Raw genomic sequence first — 25,407 nt, forward strand, 5'->3', positions numbered from 1 at the left:
AATTTACGTTTTTTTTTGTTATATATGACGTTCTTGAAAAGAGTGAGCGATATCAGTCTGGCTAAAAACCCTTATAAATTATACCTTAATCCTTAATGGGAAAGTAAAAAGAAATAAATGTACGTATTTTATCATTTTTTGTCATGAGCTGGGCAAGACCACAAAAAAGGTTATTGACTTTCACTGAAACGAAAACTGCGTATTAAAATGTACAAGTTTTACGATTTTTCTAACACTGTGTTAGAGGGGGTTGGATCGATGTCCTGTCCACAACTGGAAATTTATGATTTTTGATATATGACGTTGTTGAAAGGAGTGAGCGATATACGTTTGTATACGTACAAAAGTATAAGGAATAAATTAAAGAAAGAATTGAATTCACTCGGGAATTAATTGTATTTTATAAGGAATGGTTTCATAAATTTAACTGGGTTATTAATTCTACATTAAGGAGTACGTGGTCGAGCGAAAATAAGATTTTAGATTGGAAATTTAATTGAGTGGAAGCAATTAGCAGAGATAATTAGATACACTTACTTATAAATAATATAAATTTAATATGGGAAAGTATATCTTCTTCTTCTTTTTATTGGTGTAGGCCTTGTGGCCTGTTTTTAAGAGGGATTAGCCTCCTGCGATATCGATTCCGATTTGAAACCGGTAGACATAAAAATCTCGGTGAGTGGTTATATACTAATATTACTAACATTTTTGTAAAAAAAATAAAAAAAATAATAATAATAAAACCTTTATCCGCACCCCAATGGTGCATAGGGCAATGCATCATATAAACGCAGTGTTATATTTATCGTTTACGCATGAAGGAAAGGTGATCAGCCCTCCGCTTCAGGTACCAGTCCAGGGTAATATTGAATAAATACAACAGTGAAAAAATCACTTATATTTATTTTACCCCCTTTGGGAATCGAACCCGGGACCTACAGAACGGTAGCAGAGCGTGCTGACCATTACACTACGGAGGCGGACATAAATAAGGTAAAAAAATAAATGAGGTAAAAACATGTTTGTATATATATTAAATTAAAAGAGGGTCCCGAATAATATTTGAGATAAACAACGTAATAATGTCGGAATGCGTATATTTTTGCATGAAAACTGTATAAATTTGGATGTTTCAAAGAAGATTAGCGGAATAAATTAGCCCCGAATGCTTTGGTGGATTAGGAGAGTATATGCAAGGCGTCGTCGTTCACGCATTTCTGATAATTATTCATACATTATATGGTATTTTCATACATCTTATTAGATAAACTTTGTTAAGAGGAGAAATTCCTGGCGCATTTGAATTCCGAAACGACAAAATTTCAACCCCCTTCTGGCCGGATTTTTGTTGTTGTTGTCCTTGAAAAATTAATTTTTATCAAAGATGAAAATTGCAGATATTGTTTCGATTTATCAATATCAAATACAAATGACACGTATTGAAATCAGACGAAAAATATATTATTTTTATTTTTATTGAAATTACGTAAATTATTTTCTTCTTCAAACCCTTTCCGCACCCCAATGGTACAAAGGGCACTACATTATATAAACACAGTATAATCTTGATCGTAAAAAAACTTGAAGGAAAGGTGATCAGCCCTCAGCTTCAGGTACCAGTCCAGGGTAATATTGAATAAATATTATAGTGAAAAATATCAGTTATATTTATCTGACCCCCCCCCCCCATGGGGATCGAACACGGGGTCTCCAGAACGGTAGCCGAGCGTGCTGACCACTACGTAGGCGGCAAAGATACAAGCGAAAACGTATTCATAAAAATATAAATATACATTTATGTAAATTTAAGTAGCGTGGTTGTCTATTATGAGTAGAGTGGATAATGTTACGCGTATAAAGTGATCACTAAACCAGTCTATGACAGGTCATAAGCCCTGTAAATATGCCGATTTCCACATTCTTTTTCATCTATGTTGAGATGTCAAAAAGTTTTAAAAAAATCCTAAGCGGAGAAACCCAGATCAGTGAACAAGATTTCGGACACACCTAAAATGTTACTTTTGATTGCGCTTCACCATGCTTGACAACCACACTAAGGTAAATTGTTTAAAAAAGAAACAAAAACACTGTAGTGTGGTTGTCAAAGCATGGGTAGAATGGTGAATGTTGCACGTGCGTGATCACTTACCCAGCCCATGACAGATAATTTTTATTTATTTATTTATTTCATAGATACATACTTTTTTTCCTATATGTATTATTACGGCTCTTTAGGCATGGCCTGTGTTGAGCCGAAATACTTACATGTTAATACTATTTTTAATTTATTATATTATTATTATTATTATTATTATTATTAGATTATATACATTACATACAATAGATACAATAAAAATTGGACCTGGACTTTAATTAATTCACTTTCTACCTTGTCCCTTCCAACGAGAAGCAACCATCGACGGACACTGTTCTTAACCCTTTCGTGGGCGGAGGAAAATTACCATGGAAAAATATTCAAACATTCTATCCATTTTGCTTATTTAATGTTTGCCTACTATAATTGTGTATTTTCTATATTTTTTGCGTAGAATTACTATTTAAAAAAATATAATGATTTTTCCGTGGGATATATTTTTTTATATTTTTTTTTACATTTATATTATAAAATGGCTTGTTAAAAATTACCCGTAAGTTATTTGAAGTAATTATGAGGAATAAAATTTGCCCACCAAAGGGTTAAAGACATGATCACTGCTGGAATTCTTAATGGTTACGGGCAGCAAATTAAATATCTTCGGCGCAAGGAATGAAAAGTTTTTTTGCCTATAATACAAGCCTTGTGAATGCCCAGAACCCCTTATTTTTCATCATCTATGTTGAGATATTCTATGTCAAAATATTCCAAATTATATAATCCTAACAAGAAAATGCCTTTTCCTCACATTTTCATTCTTGTTAACATCTCTGATATATGCAAATTCTATTCATGGCGTTCTTTGACGTATTTACGAAATAATTTAAAGCTCCTGCGAAATTTTCATTTCGACAGATACGAGGTACTGCCTGATAGCCATAACAGTAGGGACATAATAGTAGGAAAATGGGTCGTTTTATGGACGTGAGTTGTACGTAGGTCGATAGCCATAAAGTCTAGGCTGAGAAGAAACCCGTAAAAAGACGTTTTTCCTAGACGGAATTGAATAAAGCGACCGTCTGAAATGGGTAACACTTTCAAGGGTAATTTGAATACTGAAAACTTTTCTGTTGTTACTGAAAACCTGAAATATTCACGGCTACCTTAAAAACAAAAAAAAAGTATCAAGATTTTCTTTATTTCCTATCTGTAACAAAGATGAAGAATAATTTGTATATAAGAGGGGTTTCGACCAATAATATATGGTTTTAGTGATTACTTTATACGCGTCTAACATTCACCATTCTACCCATGATTGACAAACATTTCAGGAGTTATTTTTATGCTTTAATTGCAAACTTTTTACGCATGCAAGGGCTTTTCAATTGAATTCAATTTAATTTCAATTTCTCTTGCGCAAGCATATCTTGGACACCATCTATTGTCGAATTTATAATGTTTTTTTTATTTCCAGAGACCTTCATGACATCTGTATAAGATTCTTACCGAATCACATAATTTACATTTTATAAATCCTCTTCATCTTTGTAGAGATATCAATAAAAAAATCTAAAAAGGACTCCCAAGTAGAGCTAAGCCCAGAATTTTTGAACGAAGATTTGGACACAGTCAAAATTTTTAATTTTAAGTCAACTAAGTACTTAAATAAATAAAATATATTTTGGATTCAGTTAAAAATATAGTTTGTTAAACCAAGTATTTAAGAATGTATTCCCAAAGAATAAAATTTAACAAGAATATTGAATTACTTACTTTTTTTCTTGTACAAAGATAATCAAGTCAGATTTAAATAACAATATACTTTAAAAAATATGTCTCCTAGCAAAAATATTTTATAAATACGCAATATGTACATAAATGTATTTATACATAGTACAATCTATATTTATTTGACCCCCCCTGGGAATCGAACCCGAGACCTCCAGAATGATAGTCGAGCGTGCTTTTTTTTTCACTGTAATATTTATTCAATATCACCCTGGACTGGTACCTGAAGCGGATGGCTGATCACCTTTCCTTCATGTGTTAACGATCAAGATAACACTGCATTTATATGCAGTGCCCTATGCACCATTGGGGTGCGGATAAGGGTTTGATGATGATGACAATGTATATTTGCGGGCTAATTGCTCAGAAGCAAAATCTTCCGGCCAACCAAATGCAGACAAGCGATACTGGTCAATGTTTGAACATCATACGGCTATATATAGCTGACCACTAAAGTGAGCAATAATATTTGGTCTACGAGTAGCATTAATAATTTCATTTAAACGATCTCAATTGTGTCTCGAGTTATTGTCCGAAATATATAAAATGAACGCTATAATTAAACGTTCCAATTCGCCGGAGGCTCAGTGGGTGTCTGCTATTACAGCCCCTCGTTCGAATTCCCGCTGTGGCCACGCATGATACGTACAATGTAAACCGGAAAATAAAACCGGATTTCAATGACTCCCTGAACACAATGTATTCAAACATGACACATGTAAAACCCCTTATCATTGTTTAATTATTCTTTAAATACCCTTCCCCATGAGGATGTGACGTGCATACCTGTTTTATTTCGAAATGGCGCGGTGCCGATTAAAAACACCGTACCCGCGAAAATTTGAGTAGTCCACTTGCAAACCACGTTATGTTAAAAAATTACGTTTTTTAGAAAATGATTTTACTCTAATCGGTAGAAAATAAAAAATATAAACGTCCATATTTAACATAATCTGCCAAAACTCGTTAGGTAGGATAAAAATGGAATATTAAAATCTCTAGTTATGTTATGTTATGGGTGGGGGGTGAACGGAGCAAGACAATTTTTTTTCTGTGTATGCAATGTTTATGTATATGTATGTATATGTATGTGTATATGTATGTATAAATATGTATGTATGTGTGTATTTATGTGTATGTATATGTATGTATATATTTTTAAATATATTCTTATTTTTAATCTTCTTACCAAGAAAAAAAAAACACCTTCATTAATTCTTCTCCTTTCCTTCTCCTTCCTGCAAAATTTATTTTTTATACCATATTTTTTATCTCTGAATGTTGTTAATAGTTATTATAACATAAATGTGGAATTGTTTAATTGGCTTTATTTTTATTAATGTAACTATTTTCGTTAATGTAATGTTATGTTTATTATTGTTAATGTAACTATAGTTTATTATATACTTTTTTTAAATGTAAAGCTGTACGATTCCCGAACAAATAAAAAAAATACGCTTGCAAAACTCGCTATGCCAATCGACAGTTAACTTTCTAAAATCTCTTGATGTTCTTACAATATCAATGTTTTCGTAAAAAATAAAAAAGTAAAAATTACTTATCACAAAGTAAATACGGACATCTTTGTACGAGGGTCAGTAAAAAGCAAACACAAAAACATGTAAAACATTTTACAACGTGGACGTTTTACAAACCAAATTGGATGCTTTTATAACCAAATTGGACGTTTCATTAAACAAATTACCCGCCAAATTATATTTCATGAAAAAATTCAAACCTGTATACTAGTGGAGTGAAATTTCAGATATTTCAATTCAATGCTATCTTTAAGTGAACCAAAGCTGTTTGCGTTTGAAAATAGGAATCACGTTGTGGCAAAGTGGGTATTGAACCTGGATGAAGTCCACGACTATAGTACAAAATAAGAAAGGCAAAATAAAAAGCGTTCGGGGATTCGAAATAAATTATCTGAAAAAATACTTTATGGAAAGATATATATGTAGTGTTTAGAATTATTTTCTTATTTTATTTTTACCTTATATTTTTTATTATTTCTCATTTGTTTACAGTATCTACTCAATGAATTAGGGCCGCCCATTATTTTTTAGAATACTCTGAAATCTTTTGGATTATTATATTTATTTTACATAAATACTTTAAGTTTTCTATTGACATCTAATATCATGTATATTACCTTCAATAATATGTAAAATATACCTGGATTATTTAAGCCTTTACAAAATTTCAAACCCTTTTTCTGAGAAAGGTCCCTAATTAGCACAGGTAGACAGATGGTTAAAAGTTCAAAAAATAGTCCTATCTCATTTATTAGTGAAGTTTCTTGAGTTCTGGTTGTTGTTTTGTTCAGAGAGGTTATATAGTTATCGTGTCTTGTGAAAAAAACTGAATTTTTAATTTTAGTTAATAAATTATTTTTTTTTTTGTAAACACAAGTGTTTTTTTTGAAAAGGACAAAATGGGAAAAAGTAAAGCCATTTCTGAGGAAAAAAAGTCTAGTGTTATAGTGCTACTGAAATTAGAAATACTATCTAATAGAGAAATTTCAAAAAAAGAAAACGTTTCTCGTCAAACAGTGGACAGAATTTCAAAATAAATAAAAAATCAGTCACCCGCCACCAGCAATCGGCGAAAGAACTGTCGTAGGATTAGAAAAACAACACCGAGGACTGATCGAAAAATCGTTCAAAGTGCCTAAGAAAACCGTAGTGCATCAGCAAAAACATTAAAAATAAAATTGGAAGAAGAGGGTATAAATATATCGGTATCAACACTGAGGCGACGTCTTTACGAAGTAAATCTGAAATGCAGGCGCCCTGTAAAAGTACCAAAATTGACACCACGAATGAAAGCGGATCGATTCAAATGGGCCAGGCTACATCGAAATTACTCGGTAGATGATTGGAAAAAGGTATTTATTTAAATTGAATTTTCAACATATCATTTTAGTAAATAAACTTATATATTTGAATTAAACTTAAATTATCATTATTTTTCAGGTCATCTTTAGTGATGAGTGCCGGTTAGAAGCCGTGACAGAGAGCCGTCGATTCGTCAGGAGAACACCAATGGAACGTTACAATGAGGCCTGTGTGGTAAAAGTTATCAAACACCCCCCTGCAACAATGATATGGTCATGTATTATTAACAATTTACCTGGGCCGTTGTTTTTCGTGGAAGGAACAATGAACCAAAATTCCTATAAGCAGGTCCTTGAACGAATTTTATTGCCCTTCTACCATACACTCGACCCAACAGAAGGTCCATACACCTTCATACAGGATGGGGCACCTTGCCACCGGGCTAAATCAATAATAAAATTTTTGTCTAACAAAAATCTGCCTTTACTCTCCTGGCCTGGAAATTCTCCGGACCTTAATCCTATAGAAAACGTATGGAGCATGTTAAAAAATAAGGTTTACTCATTTCCAAATCTGACAGTAGACTGTCTAAAAAAAATATTCAAAAAATTTGGTCAGAAGACGAAGAAATAAAAAACATGATAAAACAGTGCATTTTAAGTATGCCAAAAAGAATTGAGGCAGTTATTTCTGCCAAAGGTGGAAATACTAAATACTTACTATATTTATATGAAAATATATGCATAATTTAAGCCTAATAAAGTGTTCATGTGTAAATAAAATTCAATGTTGTTTTATTCAAGGTTTTCTCTGAGTTATTCCTGTTTGAATTGAGATATTGCGCGAAATTCCGCGTGGCCCTAATTCATTGAGTAGATACTGTATTTTAAATATGCTTCTTAAACCTATTTATTATACCTGTTATTAGTTTTTATATTTTTCCATGTATTAGTTTTCGTTATTTAAATAAAAAAAATTTGTAACTTTATTATTTGTGTTCTAGTCTTGTTAACCTTAATCCCATGTCCCAAAATGAAAAATAGTAATTACCCATCGAAAATATTATATTTTGAATTATGTATGTAACATGTTTTAAAAATAAATAAATAAATAAAAATACATCAAATAAATTATTTTTTGGTATTTTTTTGGCTATATATGTCGTGCATTTGTTCCATATCGAAAAACATACAAGCATAATGTATTAACGTATTTGAACGTCCCTCATTTGGAAAATTACCCCTTGTCTGACAGTCGTTCTACCCTTAAACCATTTTCGCGACGTTTACAAAGCCTACTGCAATACGCGCGCATCCGAATTTCCCGAGCATAATTGCTTTAATAATCCAATATGTGGAGAAAATGTAACACATAAATTTGCCCGACAATTTGGCTTTTTAGCCCGCGGTGTTATGGGGGCCCATTTTTCCCAATACACCCCTTGCAGAACAATGTAAACGGCATGGGAATAGAAAATAATTTCAACCGGTATTCGAAAAAAATTAAAGCGGTATACCAAGCTGTTTATCTCATAGCCACCATGTATGAACATGGGGATTCTTACATATCGTAGTCATACAGGAGAAAGTGACCAAGTGCATTGTTTAACAAAAACGTGATTATTGACTATTTGCTATCTTACTAGCCTAATATTGCCCTGAAAAAATCCCAAAGGATTTTAAACTTGGAAGTATAATATAATATATTGACTTAGTAAAAATGACTAACTGCATTCATATTTATTTTCTTGCCAAGCAAAAGTGACTTAAATAGCCCTCCTGAACATTTTACATTTTGGTAGTTGGTCACTTTCTCCTGTACGACTACGATATAAGCAGTCGAAATAAGTATAAATCTATTTTGTATATTAAAAGGATTGTTTACTTTGTGGTATGGTAATGTAACAAACACTCTTCTAATCATTCGTAGTTCACTTTGTGAAATACTTGTGGTATTACATAAAGTGAAAAATGAATGATAAGGAAAGTGTTATATTACCAAACTACAAGTACATGTTTTTTAAATAAAAAAATGGATATCCACTACACTATTCGAGCGACAAGATATCTTTTTCATTAATGGATTCGGCAGTCACTTTGTGGTACAATATATCCATTTTAAATTTAAGTTTTACTTATTGAATATCACTAGTGGTATTTACTAAGTAAAACTTAAATTAAAAATGACATCCATTGTGATACGTGTCTCGATGCTTTCCGAATCATTTTCAAACACCGTATGTTTAAAAATTATGCGGAATGCATCGAAACACATGTCACAAAATACATTTTAAGAAATAATGGTATTTACCCAGTAAAACTTAAATAAAAAAAATGGATGGATATTACCATAAAGTGTGACTGTCGAATAAATTTATTAAATGAATTATTTTTTTAAATATTGTAATTTAGCACCAAACTAAAGATGTTGAAAGTTTAAAGTGGCCAGTATAAGTCATCAAATATGAAAGTGCGTCATTTTTAAGACCAGCAATAAATTTGAGACGGCATTTCTTTATAACATTCTCAGTCTTAAAGTATGGACTCTTAAAAATATGTCTTCAAAAATAAATTTCCAAATTTTCAATATTAACAAAGTTATAGCGATTTGAATAGGGCTGAACCGACAGGTCGCACTTAGTTGTCGAAATTACACTAGAAAGTTTAAAAGCGTTTTTTTCTACAACCTAACTGATATAAATTTGAAATAAAAAATAGAGGGTTGAATTCATATTTTTCAGACTGTCGCCATCTTTATGCTCTTAGAAAGCTGCCATTAAGATATTCATTATTGACCATGAAAAATAGTTTTAATTCTATTTGAGAAGAGAACATTTAAATCAAGGGTGGCCAACCAGCCGCCCGCGGAGCAAATCATAGTATACACAAAACCACCAAAAGAACATTCCATCGTGCGTTGTTTGTATCATATCCCATATATGGGAGGGGAGTATTTCACTTTCCTGGCAATATCAAGACCCATAATGGCGTCAAGTAGTAAAGACTTTGGACTAAAGAAGAGAAGAGTAACAGAAGACAGATGGACTTTAAACAATTTTTTCGTGGAATTTAACACAAAGCCGATTGGCCTGATATGCAATGATTCTGTTTCTATCTTGAAGATGTATAACGTTAAACGACATTACGAGGCTAAACATGCAAATAGGTTTGAAAAAACCCGAATAATATATATATATATATATATATATATATATATATATATATATATATATATATATATATATATATATATATATATATATACATATATATATATACATATATATATATATATATATATATATTATATATATATATATATATATATATATATATATATATATATATATATATATATATATATATATATATATATATATATAATATATATATATATATATATATAATATAAATATATATATATATATATATATATATATATATATATATATATATATATAATATATATATATATATATATTATAAATTATTTAATCCACTTTATTTTATATACTGTATATACCATTTGAAACTTAGAGCCATGCACCCTTCACAAAAAATTTAAAACAAAGATCAAGAAATAAATTTGCATCACGTTAACGTAATGCAATTAATTTTAATGATAATATATGACTTTATGTAATTGATGACATCGCGCGTAATGTAAATTAGTGAGGGGAAAATTTATTGTGTAACAGAAACTCCTATATTAAATTCCTCGAAAAATAATTAATAAATAAGGGTGAATGAGGGTGAAACCGACACAACAGTCCTTATCAATGGGGGAGGTAGGATAGTATGTGACAACACGGAGGTAAGAGGTCAAAATAAAATATGGAATAAAGGCAAAATAAAGGAATGGGTAAACGATCAATAGTTAATTTTATGAAAATTGTAAAAAAGTTTGTATTCTTAATTTTTCTCTATCTTTTTTGTGTGTATATTAGGTTAAAATGGATAAAAACAATAAAAAATTTATTTTAAAAGAACTCCACTGACAATACACACAAGGTGGCTTGGTGGGTCTCTGCAAAACATTTTTTAAATAAGTTTTTAAGTGTTCTTTAAATAAATGTATACTATTTATGTGAATATTTAAAAAAAACACTCTCCTTATCATTCATCGTTCACTTTGTGTAATACCACTTTTATTCGTGTCTAGCGGTTTCGGAATAAGCATCCCATCATCAGATCATTAAATTCAATTATTACAGTTTGACATTTGTACAAAAATAAAATTTTGAAAGAACCCTTCTAAAAATAAGATAACAGTGGTATTACAGGAATATTAATAGAGAGCTTATGGAGTAGTTCCCGACAGGCAATTGAATTATAAGCTATTTTAACCCTTCCTTTACGGTGCTAAAAACTCCCGCGTGCATCGGTGATATATATTTTGTACACCATATGAAAATCCAGTTCAAAAACGGGAAAAATGTGAATATTCCTAAATGTTGCTTTTATTGACCAAAGTTGAAGTTTAAATTGAACAATTTTATAATGTTAGCTCTGATAATTATCTGAAAACGACAAAAAAGACATCGTAAATAGTCGCAATAGCTATCGTAGCGACACGACCGTTGCATACGACGGTCTGCGCACTACTACACTTGCAACGACATGCGCGTATACACAAAGCAACGGCACGCGCTCAAACGATGAGAAATGTTTGTGTATTGGTCATTTTATTCCCGATTTTATCACAAATTATTATTTCCGTCGCTGCAAATGAATAACTTTATATTATAATCCTTTCATGTAATACATGATTACGGTATATTACGGAGGAATACAAATATTCTGAGACCGTATCTATTATATTTTTATTATAAGTCGAGTTGTAGTACATACATACCACCGGGAGGGTATGGTTAAGTAGAAATATAAAAGCCTTTGTGCGTTATAATACTTTGCGGTACGGAAAAAAATATTATCATACCACAAAGTTATCAATACTTTTAATATACCATATACAGTATCGAACAGATTAATTGAAACAAAACTTTTTTTCGTATTTTCAACACCCTCTAAAAAAATGTTTTGGAGGTGTTCCTCGTATTATGGACCTGGGCTGCTTCTTACAGTGACTGAGATGATGAATAGCGAGAAGTATCACCCAATTCTACTGGAAAAGATACTACCAGATACAAAAACGAAGGTCAAATGGTAATGGAATATTTCAGGAGGATTAAACCCCCTGCCACAAATCCAAAAAAATGATGAAATTTTTCACACAAAAACACTGAACTGCGTTGGACTGGTCAAGAATTTTGCCAGACATAAACCTAATTTAAAATCTATCGGCAATCTGTAAGAATCGGCTCTCCAAAATTTATTGCACTACTGTGGAAAAGCTCATTTTGTCCATAATTCAGGTATGGTTTCGAAAAAAAAGAATGGCATCCACGTGCCAAAACCTTATAGAATAGATGCCAAGAAGGGTAAAATCTTTGATTGAGCCCAAATGAGATTATATCAAATAATAATTTGTGATATAACTAATAAACAAAAGATTTTACATTTTTTTACGAAAATAATACAAAAAAAATTGTTTCAATTAATCTGTTCGATACTGTATATGGTATAGTATGTGACAGTTTGACTCACCTCGTGCAGGTTGTTCCCCTTGCTAGCGAGCACGCGCACCACAGATTGGTTGGCCTCAGGCAGCTTCAGATCCCTCAGCATGATTTCGTCCAAAACGTGCTTCATCTTAGTAGCCCTCGACATGCTTCAAACTGAAACAAAAAAATACAAAAATGTACATTTGTCATGGGCTGGTTTGATTGATCACTTAACACACGCGCAACATTCACCATTCTACCCATCATTGTGACAACCTAAAGTCTGACTATTTGCAGGGCATAGGACCTGTCGTGGGCCAGTTTTGATCACTTTAAACGCGAATAACATTCAACATTCTAGGTATGATTGATAACCGCATTACTTAAATTTCGGAAGTTATATTTATACTTGAAATGATTCTTCAATGCGCTTCTTTTTCACCGACATCTGTGGTTGAAATAAGTAAGTTTTTTTCTAGGAGAAACCTTCATGAAATGCATACATACATAAAAATAAAGAAAACTTAGCATGATCTTGTATTTTAAATACTTGAAAGTGGTCTGGTCAGGAGTCGGAATAAAACAATTATAACCTGGAGTTGAAAGGCATGTATGAGGAGATACATGGGGGTATAAGAGGTGAATGTAAATTGAAAAGACAGATTGGTGTGGCGTTCCATTTTCTCTGCCTACCCCTACGGAGAAACGGCGTGATGCTTAGTAAGTTTGTTTATATAATACAAATAAATATATGTTTAAACGAGGAAGTATGTACAAGTCAAAAGTATCAAAAATCATATATCATATCGCTCACTCCAACAACAACGTCAAATATCAAAAATCGTAAATTTTCGGTTGTGCATGTTTTCGGAATGCCCAGAAAATGTACTATATCCCAGCAAAAGCGGCATATTTTCAACTTAATATTTAACCGTTACAGGGCAGAGAGTGTTGTTTTTGCATTTTGAAGAAAATGTATTGTTCACTTATTTTTTTAAATACACTAAATATTTTTTGAATGGAAAAAAACATTCAGGTTTTACCTAAAAAGATCTGTTGCACAATAAAAACTTCAATAAGTGGCTTGAAATTTATTTTCAATACATTTTATTATATTTTTAAACATTAAAAACGATCTGCTGAAGAATCCAGTTTTTTATTTTTATAAATGACGTTGTTGAAAGGAGTGATCGATTTGATAACAATGTTTTATTATATGACATATGTACCTATTGATGTAAGTCCCAGTAGAATCAGCCACGTGTAGCGAAATAATTACGAACGTAATGAGGCGCAAAACCGCAAACGTGTTTATCCATTAATTATTACATTACATTGTACGAATTCGATACGGATTATAATGCCAGCACTTACTTACCTACCTAGCAAACTGGGTCGAAAAGCTGCTTCAATATTATCATTAAACTATGGGAACACGATAGGGGTGGCGTTAAAAACAGACAAAGCATGGGTTAAGGCCCATGCTTTGTCTGTTTTAAAGCATAAATCGCAACTTAATTTTCTTTAAACCTAGGTTACATTGGACGTTATTTTTTTTTTTGCTTACGGTACGGTATTTATACCGTTTTAGTATTGAAAAAATATTTTTTTCTTCAAAATAAATTTTATGTATGGTTTTGAAACAAAAGAGTTATTGAAATGTAAGAAGCTAAAAAAATTCAAAATAATAATATTTTTGCAATACTTAGTTTTTAAAAAAGTCATTTACAAAATAAATTCAAAGAAAAACAAACAGTTTAAATAACTACAACGGTTTGAGTGTGTCCAAATACTTGTTCACAAAATCTGGATTATCTCCAATTATAGGAGTTATTTCCATATTATTTTTTGACATCTCATCAAAGATGAAATAACATTCTAATAAAAGAGTTTCTGTTCAATAAAAAGCTTCTTTTCATCTCACCAATAGATGTCTTTAGTGATTCAAGAACAATGTTTTAAAATTGATTCATATATATAGAACTTCCCTTTCCCTAGAATTTGAGTAGTGTGGTTGTCAATAATGGGTAGAATTGGAGAATGTTACACGTGTGTAAAGTGTTCACTTAAACCAGCCTATAATCGGTCGTCAACCCCGTAAATTCCCAGACTTCCATATTCTTCTTCATCTTTGATGAGATGTCAAAAAATGATACAACCAATTTGGACTACGCACAGATTCACACCGACCACTGCACCTAATTTGCAACTGGATCATTGGATCACCAGCCTGTGACGGTGGTCAGCCCCGTAAATGCCCAGACTTCCATATTCTTCTTCATCTTTGATGAGATGTCAAAAAATGATACAACCAATTTGGACTACGCACAGATTCACACCGACCACTGCACCTAATTTGCAACTGGATCATTGGATCACCAGCCTGTGACGGTGGTCAGCCCCGTAAATGCCCAGACTTCCATATTCTTCTTCATCTTTGTCAATGATGAGATGTCAAAAAATAATATGACTTTTAATAACTCCTTACTTTTCAAAACCGTTTATTTATTTCGAAGAAAAATTTATTTTATCAATACAAAAACAGTATATTAAATAAAATGAATTACGTCAAATGTTACCTGGATTCAGAGAATTTTAAGTTGCGATTTAACGAATACTGGGTCTTAAGTAGGTATTTACAATTCACGTAAGAGAAAGCGTGCGATAAGTATGAAATATCAAAAATAATATGTTTATCTAAGAATGAAAAAAAAATTAAAAATAAATCAATAAAAATAAACAAGTGTAAGTCCTTCTCCAAGCACAACAGCTCAGTCTCTTTTTTGGAGAGAGCTGTGTTTTAATTATAAGATTGTAGAAATGTTTAGAATATTAATTAAAATTATTCAAAAAACATTTGTAACCATATTAAATAAAAAATAAAAAATAATTCGGAACATTTTACGTGTGTCCAAATACTTGTCACTTCACGTTAGATGACACCAGTGTAAAAATTGACCTTTAGTTATTTATTTGTAATTATGTGATAAAAAAACCAACAAAAAAACAAACAAACATTATAACTTGGAGTTGTTTGTAATTAGTGCTATTTTCTATGAATAAATAATAAAAAATTAAAAAATCATCAAAACATTTTTTTGGCGGGTAATTCAAAATGTCGTAGTGGGTAATTCAACTACACGCGGGTAATAGGTTTTTCGTCCGCCTCCGTAGTGTAATGGTCAGCACGCTCGGCTACCGTTCTGGAGGTCCCGGGTTCGATTACCAGGGGGGGTCAAATAAATATAATAATTTGTGATTTTTTCACTCTAATATTTATTCAATATTACCCTGGTACCTGAAGCGGAGGACTGATCACCTTTCCTTCGTGTGTTAACGATCTAGATAACACCGTGTTTGTATAATGCAGTGCCCTATGCACCATTGCGGTGCGGATAAGGGTTTGAATTGAAATTGAAATAGGTTGTCGACCACTGGTCTAAATGGACCGACTAACTAGACCATATATTTTTATCCTATTAAACCTGAGAATTTTACATACTAAATACTTAATTCAAAGAGCTTTTGATCCGGAGTACACGCGTCAGTATAAATTCCTCATAAATTAAAAGTTTTCTGACGTCTTACCACAATAAAGTATATGCGACATTCTTGTGGTATCACGTTCCGTAAAATTCCTTCGAAATTGTACCAAGGTCCTGGGATATTGTTTCCCTTACAAAATTCTTAATCTGGATTATCTTTTACCATTTCCGTATTCATTAAATGTGCAAATTGCGTATTTATGATATTTCAACTGTAAACCGACTTACAGGGATTAATTTAAAAGTCATCGCTTTCGCATTTTTGTACAAAAAAGTATAAAATCATGTCTTGTTACTTTAAAAAAAATGGTGAAAAATTTGATACATTTTACTCGTGGTAAAAATAAGGGTGCGAAAAATTCGATATCTTTACCTTGTAATGAGATAAGGGTGAAAATAGCTGATATCTTTAACTTGCAGGTAAAATAAGGATGAAAAAATCTGATATTTTTACATGTTGTTAAGATAAGGTTGAAAAATCCGATATATTTACCTTGTTCTTAAGATGAGGGTGAAAAAAATCTGAATCTTTAACTTGTAGATAAAATAAGGGTGAAAAATATAATATCATTAATATTCAAGTAAAATAAGTGTAAAAATGTGATATCTTTTTTATTGTAGGTAAAATAAAAGCGAAAATATCTTATATCTTAAACTTTTACGTTAAATAAGGGTTTAAAAAAAACTGATGCGTTTAGCTCTTAGGTAAATTAAAGGTTTAAAAAAAATCTAGTACCTTTACTTATCTAAATCTACTAAATCTAGTACTAAATCTAGTACTTCTAAATCTAGTACTTTAGCACTTTAAGTTGCATGTAAAATAAGTTTTTTTTTAACTTGCATGTAAAATAAGGATAGAAATACTTGATGATTACAAGATTTCCTCGGAATACCTTTGCCTATATCACCAACCACATTGCTTCATAAATTTTATCATGTATTGATAGCTATTAATGTAACAAACGTTCAAGATGATACTGCATCGATACAACACCATTCAATGCCGATAAGTTTAAGAATTTAAAAAGTATGTATCAGATGCCACAAACTAAAAATAATACAAATAATTTTTATGTTTAAAAAAAAAATTCTGATAAGTGGGAAATTTCTTGCGGCGAGCAGAAAAATGAGATTAATTTTCTATGCAGTGTAAACACACTTGAGAGAAAACCTCTGCGAGCAAGTTTTCTCGTTAGTGGAAAGTCGGCCTAGTAAGCATACCTTTTTTGCTTATGTCTTGATACAAAGCTGAGATTTTTATCAATCCAAAAGTTTCAAGCAGGAATTTCATGGTACCATTATTGAGAACAAAAAAAAAGATTTATTGAAAATACAAAGCTTTTAGAGCCAACGCGCGTAGTCAATTCTTCAACTCGATAGTTTAACGGTTATATTAAAAGTGATTTGTGGTTTTGTGTAACTAATAAAATACGAAATAGAGCACGCTAGACTGTCTACAGGATGAATATACAAGGTGGCGTAAAATAAATCGCCCTATCGTAAGATTTTATAATTTTTGCAAATCGCGTCGTAAGTCAATCATATTTGACACTTCGCTCACTCGTTTCAAGAACGTCATAAATCAAAAATTGTAAATTTTCAGTTGTGAATGTTTTCGGAATGCCCAGAAAATATACTATATCCCAGCAAAAGAGGCATATGTTTAACTTAATATTTACTCGCTACAGGGCAGAAAATGTTGTTTTTGCATTTTGAAGAAAATGTTTTGTATAATTATTTTTTTTAAATATACTAAATATTTTTCAAATGGAGAAAAAACCTTCAGGTTTTACCTAAAAAGATCTGTTGCGCAGTCAAAGTTCAATAAGAGACTTGATATTTATTTTATGTACATTGTGTTATATTTTTAAGCTTTAAAAACGTTTTCCTGAAAAATCAAGTTTTTTGATTTATGACGTTCTTGAAAGGAGTGAGCGACATGTAAACTAGACTGCTGCAGTAAAGTAACAAATTTAAGGTGGCGCAAAATTAAACATCCCATTATATTTTTTAATAACTATTTTTAGTGATGGAAATCGTTATCTGGACCTTATAATTTTTTTTCTGTTGAGTGGAAAAGATGGTATCTGTCAAGTGGCTGCCGCCAGTGTTTATACACGCCTGTACCCGTTTTATCAATCTGTTTGTATACTGCAGCTGTCTAGTTTACAAATATCAAATTTGATTGATGTAGAATGCCACTTGCAAAAATTGTAACATCTTCCGATAGGGTGATTCATTTTGCACCACCCTATACAAGTTGGAAAAAGAACATTGCTAATTTTTTCACAAACTTTTTCCACTTTTCCAATATCCGCCGAAATCGACGAAACGAAACGATGTAAAACAAAATGAAAGATAATTCACATGCAAAGTATTTACTGTGTAGTAAAAAGTAAATCGGCAATTTATCAATGTCAGTTTTAAGCTAGTTAAATTTTACATCGTCTTTTACATTTTCATTTTTTTTTGTAATTAAAATGTGACTTTGTTTTAAAATCACTATAAAATTTTTATTAAAATTTAATTATAATGTCTACCGGTTTCGAAGCTAACCATTATAAAATGGAAAATCACAAAGTTGGTGCTTCGAATATAAATTATATAATTTTTTCGATTACCTGTATAAATTTGAAAAAGTACAAAATACAGGATGATGATTATTAACCGATTATTTTATTAATCGCTAAAAATAAACAAGTTGTAGGATAATCATAGTTTTTTTCTGGGGATTTCAGAACTCTACGAAAACAAAGTTTTTTTTTATTTTTAAATTTGGGTTTTAGAGTGCGACTGACGGCGAAAATTTGTGAAAGGATCAAAGAAATGTAAAAGGACTTTTCATAAATATTAAAGGCGTTTGTACGACATGACCTCAACAAATGGAAAGCTTAAGAAAAAGTTTCTTAAATACAAAGAGCTTTAAAACTAGACATTCAATGACCTTCTTGAAAGTAACTAATCGGACATAATTCTAAGGATATATATGTATATATATATATATATATATATATATATATATATATATATATATATATATATATATATATATATATATATATATATATATATATATATATATATATATATATATATATATATATATATATATATATATATATATATATATATATATATATATATATATATATATATATATATATATATATATATATAAATATATATGTTTATATATATATATATATATATATATATATATATATATATATATATATATATATATATATATATATATATATATATATATATATATATATATATATATATATATATATATATATATATCGGTAGTGTAAAGGCAAAAGGGTATATCTGTAAAAATTTTCATTTTCAAAGTTTGTTCCACAAAATGTCTAAAATAGTGTATTCCATAATCAGGCAAAAGGATTTTAGCTGTAGTTGCAATACTTATGTAGTTACTTTTATTAAGATATGTACATATAAAAATACGTAAAACAAATGAGTTATTTAATTTCACAAGTTTGTTTTTGCTCTCCTGTAAAATTCGGTCTGAGACAGATATAACCCTTCGCCTTTACACTACCGATATATACCATATACATATATTTATACCATATATAAGTACCATATAATCTAATAATTAAAAAAATTAAAAAACAAATAATATTACAAAATAAAATATAAAAATTGTATTGACATGTTAGTATTCGGCTCAACACAGGCCATGCCTAAAGAGCCGTAATACATATCGCTCACTCCTTTCAAGAACGTCATAAATCAAAAATCGTCAATTTTCAGTTGCGCATGTTTTCGGAATGCCCAGAAAATGTACTATATCCCAGTAAAAGAGGCATTTTTTAAACTTAATATTTACCCACTACAGGGCGGAAAGTGTTGTTTTTGCATTTTGAAGAAAAGGTATTGTTTCATTTTTTTTTAAATACACTAAATATTTTTCAAATAGAGAAAAAACCTTCAGGTTTTACCAAAAAAGATCTGTTGCACAGTAAAAAGTTCAATAAGTGGCTTGATATTTATTTTTAATACATTGTATTATATTTTTAAACTTTAAAAACGTTCTCCTGAAAAATCAAGTTTTTTGATTTATGACGTTCTTGAAAGAAGTTAGATATATAGTAAATGTATATATGAAATAAATATGTATCTATGTCTTTATGAAATAAATAAAAATAAATAAATAAAAAGGTCTTACCTCATAGACAAAGTAAATAAAAACAGTCGATAAAAGTAGATATGTAAATACATTAAACGTACAATGAAATATGGTAAGGAATTAGATTAAAGGGAAAAATTAATGAAACAACTAAAACAATAGTATAAAAATATTTATTTACAAAGTATTTTTTATTACAAGTAGTACAAAACTAAAATGGAACGTGGATGGTACATTGTTCCCCTATTTTCTCCAGTATTTTCTTCAAATCGGCCGAATAAATGGTCAACTTTTATTATTTATTACATCCTTATTTTCCTCTTCCTTGTATAATTCACCCAGCCCGTTTGGGCACTTTTGCAACGTCTGATGTATGTCCAGAGACTCTCCTAGGGGAACCCCGTAGGCCGCCGTAAGCCCGTGAGGGTTCGAAGGGGTGGAGCATTCGAGATGAGTCTCTTTCCTGAGGGATGTATCCACATCTACGGAGCTGAAGAAAGCGACCGATTGGGGTAGGTCCATCAAACCGAGTCTGGAATAAACAAGTAAAACATACATTTTGATAACCACTTTTATTTATATTTTTAATATAAAGTTTATAAACTTTATAAAATGAAACCACTTTTTTTTAATACAATTTAACCTACCGGTTTTAAAGTGGAGAAAATCTAGATTTGTGAACAAGTATTTGGACACACTCAAAATGTTGTAAATGAAATAATTGTTCTCTGTACTATTTTGACCGAGCTCAGTGCGTTGTTGTATGCTCCTAATTTCTCGCAATTTACAAAAACCCTGGCCTCAATCTGTTTATTTATTTCTGTACAAAAATAGAAAATTAAAGCTGCTCCAATACATTGACTGTGAAAAAAAAACTATAGAGGCTAAATGGAATTTATAGTGCTTAATCTGGATTCATTCGTCTTTCCCTTCGAAATACTCTGCATTAAAGTATTAGGTTGAATTTATATCACAAAAGACTAGGTTACTACCGGTTTTAACAAGAACCTTGTCATCATCAGGGTTTATATTAATTCAAAAAAATTTAAAACATTAAAATACACTCACCAAAAAACTCACACTCCGTAAAAATCCTAAATTTAGGATGACCCTGATGGTAACAAGGTTCTTGTTGAAATTGGTAGGTTAAATTGTATTAATAAAAAAGTGGTTATAACAAAGTTATTTCGTTTTATAAAGTTTATGAAATGTGCCACAAAGTATCTGCGGAAATCATTCAAGAAATAAAGTTTACATATTAAATGTTAATATCAACCACTGATTTTAAGAGTCTAAAAAATTGTATTTGATTTTTAAAAACACATAAAATGTTTGTTATTAATTCGACATTAGTTTGAAAATGCCATAACAAGGCGAAAAAATTGTCACAATTTATATTAAGTGTTTTTAAAAATAAAATACAATTTAGTAGACTCTAAAAATCAGTGTTTGATTGTAACATTTAATATATAAATAGCAATGGAGTTCTACAAATAAAACGCCAAATCCGAAATATTAATTAAGTTAAATTTTAATTTTTGCACTGATATTTCTTTGTGGAACTGCATTTTGTATAGTAAAATACGAACTATATAGTTTTTTCCACATTTATCAAATTAGTCAAATGATGGACATGTGTAAAGTGACCAGCTTAACCAGCCTACGGCAGGTCGTTATCCCTGTAAATATCCAGACTTCCACATTCTTCATCATCTATGTTAAAATGTCGAAATGTAAAAATAGCCCCGAAGTGGAGAAAATCTAGATTTGTGAACAAGTATTTGGACACACTCAAAATGTTGTAAATGAAATAATGGTTCTCTGTACTATTTTGACCGAGCTCAGTGCGTTGTTGTATGCTCCTAATTTCTCGCAATTTACAAAAACCCTGGCCTCAATCTGTTTATTTATTTCTGTACAAAAATAGAAAATTAAAGCTGCTCCAATACATTGACTGTGAAAAAAAAACTATAGAGGCTAAATGGAATTCATAGTGCTTAATCTGGATTCATTCGTCTTTCCCTTCGAAATACTCTGCATTAAAGTATTAGGTTGAATTTATATCACAAAAGAAAATCTTGTGGTCTTTTTCCTCGTGGAAGAATACAGTCGACCTCCCAAGCAAATGTAACTAAGTTTCGATAAATTTTACCGCAAACTGTTTTTTCGTGCTTTTTTAAATAAACTAACATTTCTGCCTTCTTTCATCTAATAGAACTTTGGATATATAAGGAAGGAAGAGGACCTCGCGTTTTTTTATGCGTAAATTAGGTTAAAATATACAAAATAAAATAGAGTGTATGTAAAAAGAACTCCACCGACAAGACACACAAGGTGGCTTGGTGGGTCTCAGCAAAAAAAATGTTAATTATGTTTATGAATTTTTAGATGAACGTATACAGTATGTGTATTGATATGTTTATACATATCAATACACATACAATATATTTTGTCCGCCTCCGTAGTGTAATGGTCAGCACGCTAGGCTACCGTTCTGGAGGTCCCGGGTTCGATTCCCAAGGGGGGTAAAATAATTATTAGTGATTTTTTCACTGTAATATTTATTAAAAAATTATCATGGTCTGGTACCTGAAGCGGAGGGCTGATCACCTTTCCTTCATGTATAAACGATCAAGATAACACTGCGATTATATGACACAGTGCCCTATGCACCATTGGGGTGCGGATAAGGGTTTTATTATATTATTATTATTATTAGTTAACAAATACATGTTTCAAAATTAAAAAAAATTAAAAAACATTTGACGTGATATTTTTTTTGCTTAAAACAACGTTTTTGTTTTGAAAAAATACGTTTTCTTCGAAACAAATACAGTAAATGGTTTTGAAAAAAAATAAGAGTTTTAGAAAGGTAAAGAGTTAAGAAAACATTAAAGTGTATTTGTACATTTTAATCAGCGGAAATGATAGAAATGAGTCATTTAGCAACATTTTGAGTGTGTCTACAAAAACTAGTTCACAAATCTACGTTATCTTCAATTATAGGAGTTATTTTTCATATTATTTTTTGACATTAGGAATTCAAAAAGATTCACTAAAATATTTTTAATACATATTTTAAAAAAATAGTTCCAATATTTATTCTAAAGAAAAATGTGCGCCGAAAGACGTCTCTAGCCCTTAGCATAGCCGGTCAGATTCTGAATTTGAACATTCGAGATCTCAGCCTTAAGATTTTAAACAAACGAAAAATTTGAAAAAAAACGAAATAAATTAATATTTTGTGAATATTTCACAATCAATTCGTAATTGATTTGTACCCTTAATAACACCACTATCACCATTCCTGAGTTTATATTAATTTCAAGAAATGTGGCCGGAACTACCCTGCATATACACTTAAAGCCGAAGTGCAGGTTATAAGGGAGCGCTAAATGGGGTACTTAAGCGGTCTAAGAGTCCTTTTTTTAGATTGAGTCTGTTATAAATGGTCGCGTTATCTGACCCAAGATGAATTTTTGCGTCTTAAATGTCACAAAGTCAGCGTTCTAGAGACGTTTTTTCGCATTTTTACAGTGAAATTGAAGTGTTGAAAACTCGCATTTCAATTATACATACTTTGCAGTACTTTAAGCAATTTAGGCTTTTTTGCATTTCACGATGTTATACTTATATTATAAATTGTGCTCCAAATCTGTAGATTTTTTCTATGTAGCTTCCGATATGGTAAAAATATTATTAAACACAGATTGAACTCATATCGCGCACTCCTTTCAAGAAAGTCGTATATCAAAAAAACTTGATTTTTCAGATCGTTTTCAAAGTTTAAAAATACAATAAAATTTATTAAAAATAAATATCAAGCCACTTATTGAACTTTTTACTGTGCAACAGATCTTTTGAGGTAAAACCTGAATGTTTTTTCTCCATCTAAAAAGTATTTAGTTAATTTAAAAGATAATTAAACAATACCTTTTCTTCAAAATGGAAAAACAGCACTTTCTGCCCTGTAGCAGGTAAATATGAAGTTACAAATATGCCGCTTTTGCTGGTATATAGTACATTTTCTGGGCTTTCCAAAAACATGCAAAACTGAAAATTTCCGATTTTTTATATATGACGTTGTTGAAAGGAGTCAGCGATATGTACAGCGTACTAAATGCATTGTCATGGAGATCAATGGCTTTTTCAATATCTCAATAAAATTTTCTTTGGCTTGAGCTTTGATCTTTCCCTTTTTCCCTTTTCCACTTTTCCTCCCTCCCGTCCCTCTTCCAGGTATTTACGCAAATTAACAAATGTGGAATTATGTAATTGAATTAGTAGAAGTACTTATTTTGTGATATTATACGACTTGATGTAAAATTTCCAAAAAAACGCAAGTGCTGTTAAGGGGATACAACGCAAACACAGAATTCAATCACAGGAAACCACCTCATAGGTCACACGTCTCTTTTTTTCTTTCAATAACTCTTTTCTTTTCAGAGCCATTTAATTATATAGAAGAAAAACCTATTTTTTCAATCCAAAAACGGTATTTTAAGAAGAAAGAAAACAATTATGTTAAATGTTACCTGTATTTAGAGAAAATTAAATTGCAACTTAACAAATACTGAGCCTTAAGCATCATCGACAATCATTCGACTCAATGTATCGCAATACGAAATTGTTTTGCATTTCCCGTGCGTGTGTTCAAATAAACGAACGTGTGCGTCGAGGCTTAGCATTTAGAATAGACTAGGAAGTCTTCTTTGTTTTCTTTTCCAGATAATTGCTAGAATAATTCGGTTCGCAGATTATTGACTACAAAATACAAAACTTTCGTAAGTTGTCCCTACTTTACTCGGGGCGATCTTGGGCGTTGTAAAGCTTACGGAAGAGTTTAGATCGAAATTTTAATTGGGTTTTAGGTAATTAATTCCAACAGCTAAACATTTTTAGCCACCGTGTTGAGTTTAAGATCTATATCAATGGTGGCCAACCCGCGGCCCGCGGAGCGAATCACACAGTTTTCATTTTACACAAAACCACCAAAAGAACATTCCATCGTGCGTAGTTCGCATCATATTGCATAGATTATTTTGATTATATAGGAGTGTTTCACTATCCTGACAATTTCAAGACCCACAATGGCGCCAAGTAGTTAAGACGTTTGACTAAAGAAGAGAAAAGTAACAGAAGAACTGAGAGTTCTTAAGACAGATGGACTATAAACTATTTTTTCGTGGAATTTAAAACAAAGCCAGCATGCCTGATATGCAATGATTCTGTTTCTATCTTGAAAAAGTATAACATTAAACAGCGTTACGAGGCTAAACATGAAAATAAGTTTAAAAATACATACAAATGTAACTTATAAATATGTTTATATAAAATATGTATATATATTAATTTGCTGCCCGAAACCATTAAGATTTCCAGGAGTGATCAGGTGTTAAAGAACAGTGTCCGTCGAT

At 30.9% G+C, this 25,407-nt stretch overlaps 2 protein-coding genes across 2 annotated transcripts in view; both read right to left on the reverse strand.

The window, feature by feature from the left end:
- Positions 1-25,407, reverse strand: part of LOC148304785 (putative RNA-binding protein EIF1AD) — a 75,112-nt gene that overhangs the window by 18,921 nt on the left and 30,784 nt on the right. Inside the window, exon 2 of the mRNA XM_088267737.1 lies at positions 12,333-12,463. Within this exon, the coding sequence (XP_088123863.1) occupies positions 12,333-12,455 (123 nt within the window). The 5' untranslated portion in view covers positions 12,456-12,463. The remainder of the gene's footprint in view (positions 1-12,332; positions 12,464-25,407) is intronic.
- Positions 20,146-25,407, reverse strand: part of PolG1 (DNA polymerase gamma, catalytic subunit tam) — a 36,046-nt gene continuing 30,784 nt past the window's right edge. The window contains exon 16 of the mRNA XM_088267736.1: positions 20,146-20,522. Within this exon, the coding sequence (XP_088123862.1) occupies positions 20,276-20,522 (247 nt within the window). The 3' untranslated portion in view covers positions 20,146-20,275. The remainder of the gene's footprint in view (positions 20,523-25,407) is intronic.

Source organism: Brachycentrus maculatus, unplaced genomic scaffold, assembly GCF_059751285.1.
Source record: "Brachycentrus maculatus isolate JH-2025_06_01 unplaced genomic scaffold, ASM5975128v1 h1tg000304l, whole genome shotgun sequence".
Lineage (NCBI taxonomy): Eukaryota > Metazoa > Arthropoda > Insecta > Trichoptera > Brachycentridae > Brachycentrus > Brachycentrus maculatus.